The 15,000-nt window shown below is 42.2% G+C and overlaps 2 protein-coding genes across 12 annotated transcripts in view; both read left to right on the top strand.

The window, feature by feature from the left end:
- The window catches only part of LOC143293909 (integrin alpha-IIb-like), a 48,347-nt gene extending 39,940 nt beyond the window's left edge, over positions 1–8,407 (top strand). For both annotated transcript variants that reach the window (XM_076605267.1, XM_076605268.1), the window contains exons 20-23: positions 583–702; positions 1,544–1,636; positions 4,462–4,578; positions 6,584–8,407. In XM_076605267.1, coding sequence (XP_076461382.1) covers positions 583–702; positions 1,544–1,636; positions 4,462–4,578; positions 6,584–6,718 — 465 coding nt within the window. In that variant the 3' untranslated portion in view covers positions 6,719–8,407. The remainder of the gene's footprint in view (positions 1–582; positions 703–1,543; positions 1,637–4,461; positions 4,579–6,583) is intronic.
- A 5,303-nt stretch (positions 8,408–13,710) lies between these two features.
- LOC143293910 (integrin alpha-IIb-like) overlaps positions 13,711–15,000 on the top strand; it is a 42,745-nt gene continuing 41,455 nt past the window's right edge. For 5 of the 10 annotated variants that reach the window (XR_013056825.1, XR_013056824.1, XR_013056823.1 and 2 more), the window contains exons 1-2: positions 13,711–14,011; positions 14,510–14,833. Coding sequence is in view for 6 of the 10 variants with exons in the window: in XM_076605269.1 (XP_076461384.1) it covers positions 14,667–14,833 (167 nt within the window). In the remaining 4 variants the exon portion in view is untranslated. Of the gene's footprint in view, positions 14,076–14,509; positions 14,834–15,000 lie in introns of all 10 variants that reach the window. The other 5 variants (XM_076605271.1, XM_076605273.1, XM_076605272.1 and 2 more) reach the window with 5 other exon arrangements.

Below are 15,000 nucleotides of genomic sequence, written 5' to 3' on the forward strand. Positions count from 1 at the left end.
TTCGTATGGTGAGAGTTAAAATAGATCAGGAGTCAAGATGGCTGCCGTAAAAACAGGGTGCAAGTCAGGGATGCACAGGGGAGGTAATCTACTTCGGGAGGTTATCGGCCGTAGCTACTTTCGTTTTCTCCGCATAGGTGGGTTGTAGTTTGCACAGGACAGGAATCAGACCCCTCCCGGAGTCTGCACCAGTGGGTCACGGTAAGTATGTTACGTAAACGTAATTTTAGGAAGAAAATTTCCTTTTCTTTTCTGCATCGTACCCCCATGTCATAACCTTGACCTTTAACCTGTAATATTGAATTTCTTTTGGTGATGGTGCCGTACCCATGATAATGCCACATACCAAGTTTGATCAACACGAGGTGTTAAATTCCACCTCTGTCAAACTTTTTTTTTTTTTCTATTTGACCAAATATTGAACTTGACCTTTGACCTCTCACCCTGCCTACCATAGCATCATAAAGCAGATGACTTCAAAGGTCTTGTTTATACCTATCATCATGCTGAGTTTCATTCCAACACTTTGTGTGTGTGTGTGTGTGTGTGTGTGTGTGTGTGTGTGTGTGTGTGATGTCACAGGACTGTGACAGCTACCAGTGCCGAACGTACAAGTGCCCCCTGACGACCTTGCAGGCCAACCAGAGGGCAGAGGTCAATGTCGCGGTCACTCTCCGCAGATCCGCCATCGCCTTTCCCGGGGTCAGTGATGCGTGCGTCAGTGTGTACCTCCCTGAGCTACTTGACGGAAAGTTTGAACCTTATCTGTACCGAAACTTTCACGGAACGCTAAGACGAGCCAAAAGGTAGCCTTGATATTCGACTGTGACAGGCCAAAAGGTAGTCTTGATATAAAGACAGACTAAAAGGTAGTCTTGATATAAAGACAGGCCAAAAGGTAGTTTTGATATAAAGACAGGCCAAAAGGTAGTCTTGATATATAGACAGGCCAAAAGGTAGTCTTGATATAAAGACAGACCAAAAGGTAGTCTTGATATAAAGACAGGCCAAAAGGTAGTCTTGATATATGACTGATAAAAGACAGGCCAAAAGGTAGTCTTGATATAAAGTCAGGCCAAAAGGTAGTCTTGATATATGACTGATAAAATACAGGCCAAAAGGTAGTCTTGATATAAAGACAGGCCAAAAGGTAGTCTTGATAAATGACTGATAAACGACGGATCAGATGTTAGTCTTGATATTTGACGAAAGGTTTCCACAACAGGCGGTGCAGTGGCAGAATCTGACAGCCGCTGGACTTGTGATCCAGTGTTGACCAGTGATCAGGGTTCCAGGCCCCGTTTCGGCATGGTGTTGTGTCCTTGGTAAAGGGCACTTTACTCCGTCTTTCCACAGTCCACACCTGGGAGTGAATTGCTACCTGACTGTTTGGAAATATTAAATCAGTGGAATTGGGCCCCGCCTTCCTGTACCGAGCCCTAGACACAGTGGATATGAATTCACCGCCCATAGGACCGTAAAAAGGTATATGCCCTTTAACCTTTTTGGTCATTACTTTTTTTTCTTTTTTCTTTTTCTCCAGAACGTCGACTCCCTGTTTTACGTGACGACAACCTCAGTGGTACAGCCAGACCTTGCACTGTTCTACCGTTGGTCGGAACCCAAACGTCGAGAGGTTAGTTAAGATTGCCAGGTTGGTTTGTTTTTTAGTTGTTGTGTTTTTTTTTTCTCAAGGCCTGACTAAGCGCATTGGGTTACGCTGCTGGGCAGGCATCTGCTTGGCAGATGTGGTGTAGCGTTTATATTATGGATTTGACCGAACGCAGTGATGCCTCCTTGAGCTACTGATACTGATAACTGCCAGGCTGGTTTCGCGAAACACGACGTGTTGATTCTTGAAGGCATTCGCATCATTTTGATCGCGGTTGAGAGAGAGGAGTCGTGAAGAAGCATGTAGAACTCTTGTCGTAATAGTCGGTCAAAACCTACACACCTAAAGCCACATAAATGATAGTTGTCTGTTACCTAAACAAGCACGAAGATACAAAATGGACACCAGAGCTCGAGTGAGTGAAGTGTGTGAATGACTGATTAGCGTTTGCTTAGTTTGTGGTTTGACAGTGAACTGATAAGCTGCGGCTGGTTTGCCTGGGTGTTCAGTCTGTTGATGTGTCTTTGAGGTATTCAGTTTATGATGGCGATCCTTTTAATTTATATATATATATATATATATTTTTTTTTTTAAACGATGGCCCACATTGTTCAGTTCCTTTTCATTATCATCATCCACCATCACCATCATCATTATCATCATCATCATCATTCTTCTTATTCGTATCATCATCATCATCATCATCATCATCATCATCATCATCATCATTCTTATTTGTGTTATCATCATCATCATCATCATTATAATTCTTCTTCTTCATCTATTTTTACAGTCTTAATGCAGTTTTTTTCCCCCTTTGTGCAGAAAGTTGTATTTTCTTTTGAACGCCATCGCCACCATGACAGTTCTAATCCACACACACAACATAGTATAACATAATGTCAGTTTACTTCTCATTTGGCAATTGCATTACATGTGGAGTGATGGCCTAGAGGTAACGCGTCCGCCTAGGAAGCGAGAGAATCTGAGGGCGCTGGTTCGAATCACGGCTCAGCCGCCGATATTTTCTCCCCCTCCACTAGACCTTGAGTGGTGGTCTGGACGCTAGTCATTCGGATGAAACGATAAACCGAGATCCCGTGTGCAGCATGCATTTAGCGCACGTAAAAGAACCCATGGCAACAAAAGGGTTGTTCCTGGCAAAATTCTGTAGAAAAATCCACTTCGACAGGAAAAACAAATAAAACTGCACGCAGGAAAAAATACAAAAAAATGGGTGGCTCTGTAGTATAGCGACGCGCTCTCCCTGGGGAGAGCAGCCCGAATTTCACACAGAGAAATCTGTTGTGATAAAAAGGAATACAAATACAAATGTACACAATACGGTAAAAAAAAAAAAAAAAAAAAATCTTCATTGGTATTTCTAAAACAAACAAGCAAACAAACTATTCAGTAGTGAAGAATAACACATAGAACATGACACCTGGGTTCTGAACTCACAATCCACAATGACCGCTACGTTTCATGGATCGCCGAGAACACACCACCACCACCACAACAGACCAACTGACCCAAGATAATGCCTGCTACTTCATTTGTCTTATCACCTCTGGTTTCCTATGGCAACAGCGACAATGGCAACTGATCATCTAATGACTACCAAGTTAAACCGATCTCTCAGTCAAAGAAGGCTACTCACTTGCGTAGCTTTCGTCGGCGATGCGGCCGGCTTCTTCAGCGCAACTGCTGGGTAGAGAACTAGCAGCTGTACGCATCGCCGTGAGCGAACTCCCGACAGTGTGACTTGCCGGGTGAGGAGTACACCGACGGCAGGTTGTGTCGGCCCCGGTCACGGTTGAGGGTGGGGTTCCTGGCGGCGATGTGGACTGCCTCCTTTACTCCCCTCTGGAACCATCTTGCTTCTCTGTCGAGAACTTGCACTGATCTTTTAATCTACGGCTTCTCAGCGCCTGCACAAAAAGATTAGAGAAAGAAAAACAAGAGAGGCAAAGCCTTCAAGACTCACTTGTGACTGAGAGTAAAACACACAAGCTTTTTATGTATTGAGTATAATTTCAAAATGTAATGTTTAAGATGAGAAAGATCAGTTTAAAGCAAATTTAGTCCCCTAGCATTAATTAGAGTAATTTCCCTTTTTTTTTACTATCTGCACCAAAACGTTTGCAAAATAAATAAAACTTCCATGCTTAGCAAAAGAAGTTCCTGTTTGAACAAAAAATGATAATAATGACTGCTCTTATAACAGTAAATGCAGTTTGCATATAATTAGGCTTCATTATTTATTTTTTTGTGCCGATCCCAGAGGTGCAATATTGTTTTAAACAAGATGACTAGAAAGAACTGAATTTTTCCTATTTTTATGTCTAATTTGGTGTCAACTGACAAAGTATTTGCAGAGAAAATATCAATGTTAAAGTTTACCACGGACACACACACACACACACACACACACACACACACACAGACAACCGAACACCGGGTTAAAACATAGACTCACTTTGTTTACACAAGTGAGTCAAAAATCAATGTGTGTTTCATCATTAAACCGAACAGGGTAGACAGTTAATAAAAATAAAAATAATAACATAAAAATGTGGTCATGTAATAGAGGTAAGATATGTAATGAATTATCTTTTCTTTTTCTTTTTTTTTTTATGATATATTATCAACATTTTTGTGTGACCGTATAATTATGTCGTAGCATACCCCTTCATTTAGGGGCACTGGCCCATAATGAATAAACCCTTCATTCGTTCTTTCATTCATTGGAAGTATCTGTTCCCTGTCGTGTACTTACGTTTGAGCTCAGCAATAAACGACCCTCTGATGGTTGTCGTGACTTCCCCATGGTCAGTGCTGTCTGCCAGGTGAGGACCCAGATGAAGAGGATCAGTGGAGGCGATGAAATCAACATCTGGTACATCATCGGCGGCCTCATCGGAGGTCTGCTTCTGCTGGTCATCATCGTTCTGATCGCCTGGAGGGTGGGTGGGGGACCTCACAGCTCACAACTGTGCTGTGTTGTGTTGCGTGGTACTGTGTTTACTGTGCTGTGTTGTGTTGTGTGGTACTGTGTTGCTGTGCTGTGTTGTGTTGCGTTGTGTTGCGTTGTGTTGTGTTGTGTTGTGTGGTACTGTGTTGCTGTGCTGTGTTGTGTTGTGTTGTTTGGTGCTGTGTTGTGTTGTGTGGTACTGTGTTTACTGTGCTGTGTTGTGTTACTGTGCTGTGCTGTGTTGTGTTGCGTTGTGTTGCGTTGTGTTGTGTTGTGTTGTGTGGTACTGTGTTGCTGTGCTGTGTTGTGTTGTGTTGTTTGGTGCTGTGTTGTGTTGTGTGGTACTGTGTTTACTGTGCTGTGTTGTGTTGTTTGGTGCTGTGTTGTGTTGTGTGGTACTGTGTTTACTGTGCTGTGTTGTGTTACTGTGCTGTTCTGTGTTGTGTTGCGTTGTGTTGCGTTGTGTTGTGTTGTGTTGTGTGGTACTGTGTTGCTGTGCTGTTCTGTGTTGCGTTGCGTTGTGTTGTGTTGTGTGGTACTGTGTTGCTGTGCTGTGTTGTGTTACTGTGCTGTTCTGTGTTGTGTTGCGTTGTGTTGTGTTGCGTTGTGTTGTGTTGTGTTGTGTGGTACTGTGTTGCTGTGCTGTGTTGTGTTACTGTGCTGTTCTGTGTTGTGTTGCGTTGTGTTGTGTTGTGTTGTGTTGTGTTGTGTTGTGTTGTGTTGCGTTGTGTGGTACTGTGTTGCTGTGCTGTGTTACTGTGCTGTTCTGTGTTGTGTTGCGTTGTGTTGTGTTGCGTTGTGTTGTGTTGTGTTGTGTTGCGTTGTGTTGTGTTGCGTTGTGTTGTGTTGTGTTGTGTTGTGTTGTGTTGTGTTGTGTTGCGTTGTGTTGTTTGGTACTGTGTTGCTGTGTTGTGTTGTGTTGTGTGGTACTGTGTTGCTGTGCTGTGTTGTGTTACTGTGCTGTTCTGTGTTGCGTTGCGTTGTGTTGTGTTGTGTGGTACTGTGTTGCTGTGCTGTGTTGTGTTACTGTGCTGTTCTGTGTTGCGTTGTGTTGCGTTGTGTTGTGTTGTGTTGTGCTGTGTTGTGTTACTGTGCTGTTCTGTGCTGTGTTGTGTTGTGTTGTGTTGTGTTGTGTTGCGTTGTGTTGTGTTGTGTGGTACTGTGTTGCTGTGCTGTGTTACTGTGCTGTTCTGTGTTGTGTTGCGTTGCGTTGCGTTGTGTTCTGTTGTGTTGTGTTGCGTTGCGTTGTGTTGCGCTGTGCTGTCGTGTGTTGTACTGTGCTGAATTGTATTGTGTTTTGTTGCATTGTCTTGTTTTGTCTTGTATTGTGTTGATGTTCAATACCTTTTTTATACTACAAATCGGTGTTTATATTGTGCAGTGCAATCGAACATGTTTTACTTGGAAAGGCGGTATATCAATTTCATTATTATTAACACGGTTGTGTGTGTGTGTGTGTGTGTGTGTGTGTGTGTGTGTGTGTGTGTGTGTGTGTGTTTAACCGCTACTACTACTACTGCTGCTGCTGGTGGTGGTGCTGCTGCTGTTGTTGCTAAGAGAATAGAATAGAATATGTCTTTATTACCAAGTGTACCGGGGTCACAAGGAATAATGTGGGGGTGGGGGGTGGGGGTGGGGGGATAGTACACAACAAGGTTTGAACATAAATCGAAAATCATACACAAACACAGATACAGTAGAAATTAGGATACACACAAGTGCATATCAATATAAAAACTTGCGCGCGCGCGCGCGCGCGCACACACACACACACACACACACACACACACACACACACACACACACACACACACACACACACACACACACACACACACACACACACACACACACACACACACACACACACGTTTGAACAGAAACCGCATATTACATGTGGATGGGGCTGATAACTACTAGATCTTCAGGTAGATGGTTGTTGAATATTACTACTGCTGCTACTGCTACTACTACAACCCGGTATGTGTGTCTCCCAGTGTGGGTTCTTCAAGCGGAAGAACAAGGCCAAGCTGGAGAAGCTCAAGCGACAGAGTGGGTTCTACGACAGCAACCGCAGCATGAAGAAAAAGGGGCGAGCATCCAGCTCCGGCAGTGCCCCGGACAAGGAGTGACTCCCCCTTACACCAGCCATGCTAGATCGTCGAAGGCGAGCGGATTGGAGGGGTGGGGTGTGGAGGGGGTGTGGGGTTGGGGGGGTGGAGGTTGGGGGGTGGGGGGGTGGGGAGGCAGTTTGTCACTATGTACACACACACACACACACACACACACACACACACACACACAGCTATATCTATATATGTCTGCTGACTCCACTACTCCACAACGAAGGGTGCTTGAGTTCTAAAACAATTGTCAGCTGCAATATAAACTAAAAACAAAACAAAACAAACAAACAAACAAACCAACAACAACAACAACAACAAAACCAAAAAAAACAACAACAAACAAACAAACAAAAAACCAATAAAAACTCTGCACACACGCTATCCACTCATAAAAATTAATTCTTTGTAATTCATCTTCACGTTCTCACTCCCATGGGTTTCTTCACGGATATTTCAAAGGGAAAGATGTATAACAAAAGCTGTTTTGAGAAACAAAAAAAGATGTGTCTACATTTCTTGTTTTGTTGCATAATCTGCAGCCATTACTTATTCCTTTTGTGTGCGAGTGAGTGAATGGGTTTTTGTGACATTGTTTCCAGAGATATTCACAGTAAGCCTGAAATTCAATTGATCTATCGGGTTTCAACAAACATTCCTGTTTTGGTGCTTGAAGATGACATTCACTGAAGAAGTGTTGGAGTGATTTGTCTGCCTTGGGAGGCTTAGAGGCAGATTTAACTCTCTCCATACGAACGGCGAAAGAGACGACGTTACCAGCGTTTCACCCCAAATACCATCATCAAAATATTGCAAGCGAAGGCTCATATAATGAAGACGTGAATGTTGACAAAGAATACCACAATTCTGACGACGGAAGCTAAATGTTGGGTCATTGAGACACCCACTGGACATCCGAGGGGTCTGTGTAGAGGAGAAGAGAGGACTGGCCGTACTGCGTGAGTTAAAGGAATCTCCCTGTTTAAGTGCTTGAAGATGACATTCACTGAAGAAGTGTTGGAGTGATTTGTTTGCCTTGGGAGGCTTAGAGGCAGATTTAAAGGAATCTCCCTGTTTAAGTGCTTGAAGATGACATTCACTGAAGAAGTGTTGGAGTGATTTGTTTGCCTTGGGAGGCTTAGAGGCAGATTTAAAGGAATCTCCCTGTTTAAGTGCTTGAAGATGACATTCACTGAAGAAGTGTTGGAGTGATTTGTTTGCCTTGGGAGGCTCAGAGGCAGATTTAAAGGAATCTCCCTGTTTAAGTGCTTGAAGATGACATTCACTGAAGAAGTGTTGGAGTGATTTGTCTGAATTGGAAGATGAAAGAAAGAAAAGAGAAAGAGAGAGAGAAAAAACAACAACAAAAAAACGGAACGATAAAAGAAAGCAAACATGTTTGCCTTTGTACATTTAACTAATTGCAAAACAACTGTTTTGGTTGTTGGTTGCAGCGCAAATGGGTGAATACTGTCATTGATTTTTGTAATCCGAAGACCTTTTTTTTCTTCTTTGATCCATTTTAACATCGTTTTATTTACCCTGTAGTGTTTGTTGTCTACTGGAATCTTAAGATATTTAAACATGTTTCATCAACTAATGTATATAGGCATCATCATGATTATATTGATGATTGTTGTACCTGTGCGATATTGGGTTGATTCTGTTTGTGCTGGGTCTGAAGAGGGGGGGGGGGGGGGGGGGCAGTAGTGTTTTGTGTTGTGTTTGTTGCTTTGGATCTCTTGACATGTCTTCCATCAGATCTGCTGTGAAATGACCGTTTCCGGCGTAACAGCCTCAAACTACCCCCCCCCCCCCCCCCGCCAGATTTTACCCCCCCGGGTCATTATTTTTTCGCTAGTCAAGATCGATGCGCCCCCCCCCCCCCCTCCCCCCCCCCACTCAATACGCCCAGTTGAAAACGACAACACCTCCCCCACCCCTTCCCCCCCCCCCCTCCCCAGTTGAATACAACAGGGGTTAAAACCCAACTGGCGGGTCAGTCCTGACCAGCTGAAGTTTTCCCCCGGGGGTCATTCCAGGCCAGTAAACATAGACAACTGGGGTAGTCTGGGCCAGGCAAATTTGACCCGGGGCAAACCACCTGGGGTATGAATAGGGTGTTACACCGGACGGGTTTTTTTGTTGTTGTTGTTTTTTTTGTTTGTTTCTTGTTGTTTGTTTATTTGTGGTATTTTGTTTTTTGTTGTTGTTGTTTTTGTTGTTGATCATCAGCAATAAATCATATGATATGACAACTCAGCTGATTTTGTTCTCTCTCTCTCTCTCTCTCTCTCTCTCTCTCTCTCTCTCTCTCTCTCTCTCTCTCTCTCTCTCAGAGATTTTCTCTTTACAGTGGACACAAACAAACGAAATCAAACTCTAGTCTGGTCACGTCTACGATTTTGTATACTTACATGTATTACAAATTGTGAACCACCCTCACCCAACTCTTTTTTTTTTTTTCCTTCCCACACTGACATATCTTTACATCTCTGTCTGTCTGTCTGTCTGTCTGTCTGTGTCTCTCTCTCCCCTCTGTCTCTCCATCTCTCTGTCTTTCACATGATGTGTCTATCTGTCCATATCCCTATTACCCGTCGCCTTATTTGCTGCCTTTTATGTCTCTTACATCTGTGTTTAAAATTTTATCGTTACTTTTCTGTGTTAATTTCACTTGAATCATTCATGTGTAGCATTCATGCTAGGGTTTTGTTGTTGTTTTTCCCTTGGTGTGTGTTAGTGTGTGTGTGTGTGTGTGTGTGTGTGTGTGTGTGTGTGTGTGTGTGCGCGCGCGTGTGTGTGTTACTCGCTTCCGTTCCGTACAGATGTGAGTGATGTTGTGTCTCTCAGTTTGACGCTGTGTTATACTCGTACATTATACATGTATTAAGTATTCAGTATAACTACATTTATATGCGTACATGTTTGTGTGTCTCTTAGAACAACGGCAGATGTGTAAGTCGGCCAAAGTGCTAATATCTTCATTCATTCATTCATTCATTCATTCTCCCCCCCCCCCTTTCTCTCCCTCTCTCTCTCTCTCCCTCTCTCTCCGTCTCTCCCCCCTCCTCTCTCTGTCTATCTATCTCTCCCTCTCTCTTTCTCTCTCTCCCCCCCCTCTCTCTCTCTCTATATATATATATCCCTCTTCCTCCCCTCACCCCCTTTCTCTCGCTCTCTCTCTCCCTCCATCTCGCTCTTCCCCTCTCCCCCCCTCTCTCTATCTCTCTCTCTCCCTCTTTCTTCCCCACCCCCTTTCTCTCTCTCTCCCTCGATCTCTCTCTCCCCCTCTCTTCCCCCCCTCTCTCTCTCTCTCCCCTCTCTCTCCCCCTCTCTCTCTCCCTGTCTCTCCCCCTCTCCCCCCTCTCTCTCTGTCTCCCTCTCTCTCTTCCCCCCTCTCTCTCACCCCCCTCTCTCTCTCCCTCGAGAAGAAAGTATAAACATTTGATAAAGAGAAAAAAATATAAAAATTAATAGATCTTTTATAGATAAGCTTGTAGCTTCTATAGACTGTCAAAAGGAATTTTGGAATAATATCAGTAAACTCTCTTTTAAAACAAAACAACCAAGTCATAACATTGAAATAGATACTTGGTTTAAACATTTTCAGCAGTTGTTACAACCAAATGTAGATAATGTGGAAAATGAAGCTGTACATGATGATGATGTAACAGGGTGAAATTGTTCTCTTTGCCCCGCAGAGAGAGAGAGAGAGAGAGAGAGAGAGAGAGAGAGAGAGAGTGCACGTTTATGACCCGTGTTAGCTTTAGCATCATAACTTCACGTGCAAAATAATAATCATGTAGGGTGGATGTGCTGCATCTTGATATGTTTTTACGAAGTGAGTTCTCCTACCCTTTCCTTGTAGAACCAATATCATCAGTTCTCAGTTAGCTTTAAAAGAGAACAGGCAACAGCAGTGTGTGTGCGGGCCTCTGTCAACCTGATAGGGTGAGTGAAATATATCATACTTCACAGTAAGCATTTCTACCATTGAGAAATTGATACCAAAATGTAAATGCTATTTGTATTTCCTTATTGGTATTATTCTATCAGTTTACTTTGTTTAGATGTTATGCATTTGAACGGATTTGCGATTATTTCGAATAACCGAGTTAATCTTAACTGAAATGTAACATCAACTTACGTTTTGAAGTTCTAGGATTTATATAAATATCTTTAAGAAATTAGACAATTTCGAATCGGGAAGCAATTGCTCATTTCAGTTAATGGGATAGTTTAGTCTTATCACACGTTTGTAACAATTGTAGATTCATGTGAAATATTTGGTAAAGTGATGTTTGGAGTGAGTGAGTGAATGAACGTAAATAGACATTACTGTACGCTTGCTTACGAGGACTTTGTTGTTTTGTCCACGGGGTAATCATTTACTTACTTATTTCCCTCCTTCCACGAGGACAGTCCCTTGCCCTTTAACCCCCCGCTCTCCTGTTCCCTTTACCCAAGTCCCGATATGTTCCCCGTCTTGTCCTCAATAAAGCCTTGAAGCAAACTGGTGCTGACGTGGTGAGAGAACCCTGCCCAACCGGCTACAATGATATACTCGATGATGACACAGATCAATATCTAAAGAAGAGGTACTGTTGGCAATAAGGAAACTTAAAAATGGTAAAGCAGCTGGCCCTGATGGAATCATTAGTGAACTGTTTAAGAATTGCACTGATCATGTAGTTCCTTTCTTTCTTAAATTATTCAATAAATTATTTGAAAAGGGTATTTACCCAAATAACTGGATTGAATTAATAATTTTGCCCATTTATAAGAAAGGTTATGTAAATAATCCCAATAACTATAGAGGAATTTCCCTAAGTGTCATAAGTGGTAAATTATATGGAATGATTATCAATAAGAGATTGCAAGAATGGGTGGATGAAAATGACATCACAGGTGACCACCAAGCCGGTTTTAAAAAAGGATACACTACTGTAGACCACATGTTTACGTTGCTTGCATTAGTACAGAAACAGTTTTCGTTTAATCGTAAGTTGTATGTTGCTTTCATTGATTTCGAAAAGGCATTTGATTCTGTTAATCGTAATCTTCTGTGGCCAGTTTTACTTAGGAATGGCATAAGAGGTAAACTTTACCTTTTAAAAAGCATGTATAATGTAGTAAGATCTAGAGTTCGCTGCGGCGCTAAACTGACTGAATTTATTATCTGTACAGCTGGGGTTAGACAGGGGGATGCCTGCAGTCCGATTTTGTTTTCTTTATTCATTAATGAATTAGCAATCCAAGTAATTAATAATGGAAGACATGGGGCTTTGTTTCCGATTGATTCCTTTGAATTATTCATACTTTTGTTAGCTGATGATGTTATTCTGATGTCAGAAACTGTTATAGGTTTACAAACACAGTTGAACAACCTTCGCCATGCAGCAGGTTCACTCCAATTAAAAGTTAATATGTTGAAAAGTAATATCATAGTATTTCGTAAGGGTGGCTATTTGAGCAGCAGAGAAAGGTGGGTGTATGATGGTAGTTTGATGCCAGTTGTCAATGTTTACAAATATCTGGGCATATTTTTCTCCAGACGCTTGAGTTTCGTTGGGGCATGCAAAGATCTAGCAAGCAGAGCCAAAAATGCATTGATATGTATTATGAAAAAGTTGCATATGCTCAATAATGTTTCCTTTGATTTATTTATCAAATTATTTGACACACAAGTGCAGCCTGTTGTGCAGTACGGCTCTGAATTATGGGGTCTAGACAAAGCTGCTGTTCACTGTGAATCAGTCCACACTTTTGCATTAAAGAGATTTTTAGGAGTAGATAGGCAAACGCCAGATGACTTAGTATATGGTGAAACGAATCAATACACGTTATATCTAGTTTCTGCAGTCAGGTGTATACGTTACTGGTTGAGATTACTACAAATGGATCATAACAGAATACCCAGCAAAGCTTATGATATGCTATATGATTTAGATGCTAGAGCCAGAGTGAACTGGGCAACCAAGATTTGTCATTGTTTATTTGAATATGGATTTGGATTTGTTTGGTTAAACCAAGGTGTTGGTAGAATCCAGGCGTTTATCGGTGTGTTTCGACAAGGACTGGTTGATTGTAGATGGCAGAAGTGGTCTGATCATATTCAGAATAGTGAAAGATTTAGTTTCTATAAGAATTTTTGTGGTGTGTCTGATCTGAAACCTTATGGATATACATTTAAAATACATGACGACAAGATTTAGATTAGGTATTACAGAATTAGCGGTCCATCACTACAGATACAGAACATGTAACGACAGTGATCTGACCTGTCCATTATGTAAAGAATCACAAGAAAATGAGATACACTTTGTTCTTTACTGTCCAGCTTTAAGGAACATTCGAGAGGAGTTTATTCAGCCTAAATATTATAGTAAACCTACGTTGTTTAAATTGAACTTGTTGATGTCATCTACTTCCCCTGAAGTTGTTCGCAAATTTTCACTATTTTTATACAAAGCTTTCAAATTCAGAGAAATGGCTACTTCGTGAAAACGCTGTTGGTTTTCTTTTGTTTGGTTTTTTTTTCTTCTTTTATTGTTCTACACATTGAACTGTAATGCAGGTATATTTTTGTTTGACTGTGTTTATTGATGCTCACAGTGTCGTGATGTATTGTTTGTAAAATAATGTTCACATTCCCCTTCATAAGGGGCCTAGGCCTATACATGAATAAACCATCTTGAATCTCTCTCTCTCTCCTCCCCCCCCCCCCTCTCTACCCCTCTCTCTGTCTCTCTGTGACCGGTGGTGTTTTTCTCTTTCTGTGCAGTCTTGTCTTGCCTTGTCGCGCACACACACACACACACACACACACACACACACACACACACCATACCCCCAACCCACCACACACACACAGACGAAGTGAAGTGACAACGGAGAGGCCCACGTGGTAATCGCTGCATGTAACACGCTCCGGAGTGGCCACAAGTGTTTGTGTGGATACACAACTGGAGTGGTTACTGGTTACCCACCCCCCTCCCCCGCGCGCGCGTGTGTGTGTGTGACACATACAAATACTTCCTCGTATTATATTTGTCGATATTACACGATACCGATCTTCGATGACAAGAATGCACTTAAAGTACATGTAATTCGAGGAAGAATCCTGGTCCAAAGTATGTGTATACACTCACATCACGCCGTCGCTAAAGAGGATGGATGGGCGTGGTGAACAGTGACATTGTCACTGTCAGCAGTTCAAGAGCAGGATGTACATTTCTTAGCAAAAAGCGACGACCACGAAAAACTAACTGTGGACAGTTTGTGACGTGCCGTGAAGGAGTGAGCTGCTTCTTTTGCTGTTTTGAACTGGTGTTCCTCCCGTTCCTATTGCATCGTACTGCATGTATCGCTTTTTGTTTCAATGTAGTTTTCTGTGTGAAAGTCGTTCTGCTCTCCCAAAAGGAGAGAGCGTCATCATAGTACGGGGACATCCTTTTTTTCCCCCCCATGTCTGGAAGAGTGTTTTACTGTCAAAGAGGATTTTGTTTCCTCAGCAGAACTTTGCCAGGGACAACCCTTCTGTAGGCCATGGTTTCTTTAACGTGCACAATGTGCATGCTGCATATGGGACCTCCTGTTTCCGTATCACCCGAAAGATGCTGGCATTATTGGAAGAGACCTCATCAATGGAAGGGGATATTTTGTCTGTCTGTCTGTCTCTGTCTCTCTACCAGCAGGGAATAATATGCAGGTAAAGTAAAAAAAAAAAAAAATTTTTTTAAATGAATAAATAAATAAATAAATAAATTAAAAAAAATTATCGTTGAATGTTTTCAGTCTGTGTTGGCTTTGTAGATTCTGGAGGGTGTTGGTATTGACAGTGGAATAATCTCCACACCAAACAAAGACCGGAACAAGGGAGGGGGAAAAAAAAAAAGTATATCAGTCAGAACATCGTGCGGCGTGGTGATGAGACACCGTTGACACATTCAGAATGAATCTGGTCAGTGTGGGGGCCTTGGTGGTCAGTGTGTGTGGTCTGCTGCCACAGTCAGAGTCGTACAACATCGACGTCAGTTGGGCCAAAGTCTTTCAGGGCAGCGCCGGAACAGCCTTTGGGTACACTGCGGAATTCATGCGTTCACAGAAAGGTGCTGTGAGGTGAGATTCTTTCCGTCTATTCATTTATAGTCTGTTCATCTAAGATGATGATATTAGACTGAAAATAAATATTATCATTATTATCATTATTTGTTTTATTATTATTTTCTATCACAATGGTGGTTATTATTATCATTAATTAGAAATCATCATTTTTATTTTGTGAA

Source organism: Babylonia areolata, chromosome 19, assembly GCF_041734735.1.
Source record: "Babylonia areolata isolate BAREFJ2019XMU chromosome 19, ASM4173473v1, whole genome shotgun sequence".
In the NCBI taxonomy this organism is placed as follows: domain Eukaryota; kingdom Metazoa; phylum Mollusca; class Gastropoda; order Neogastropoda; family Buccinidae; genus Babylonia; species Babylonia areolata.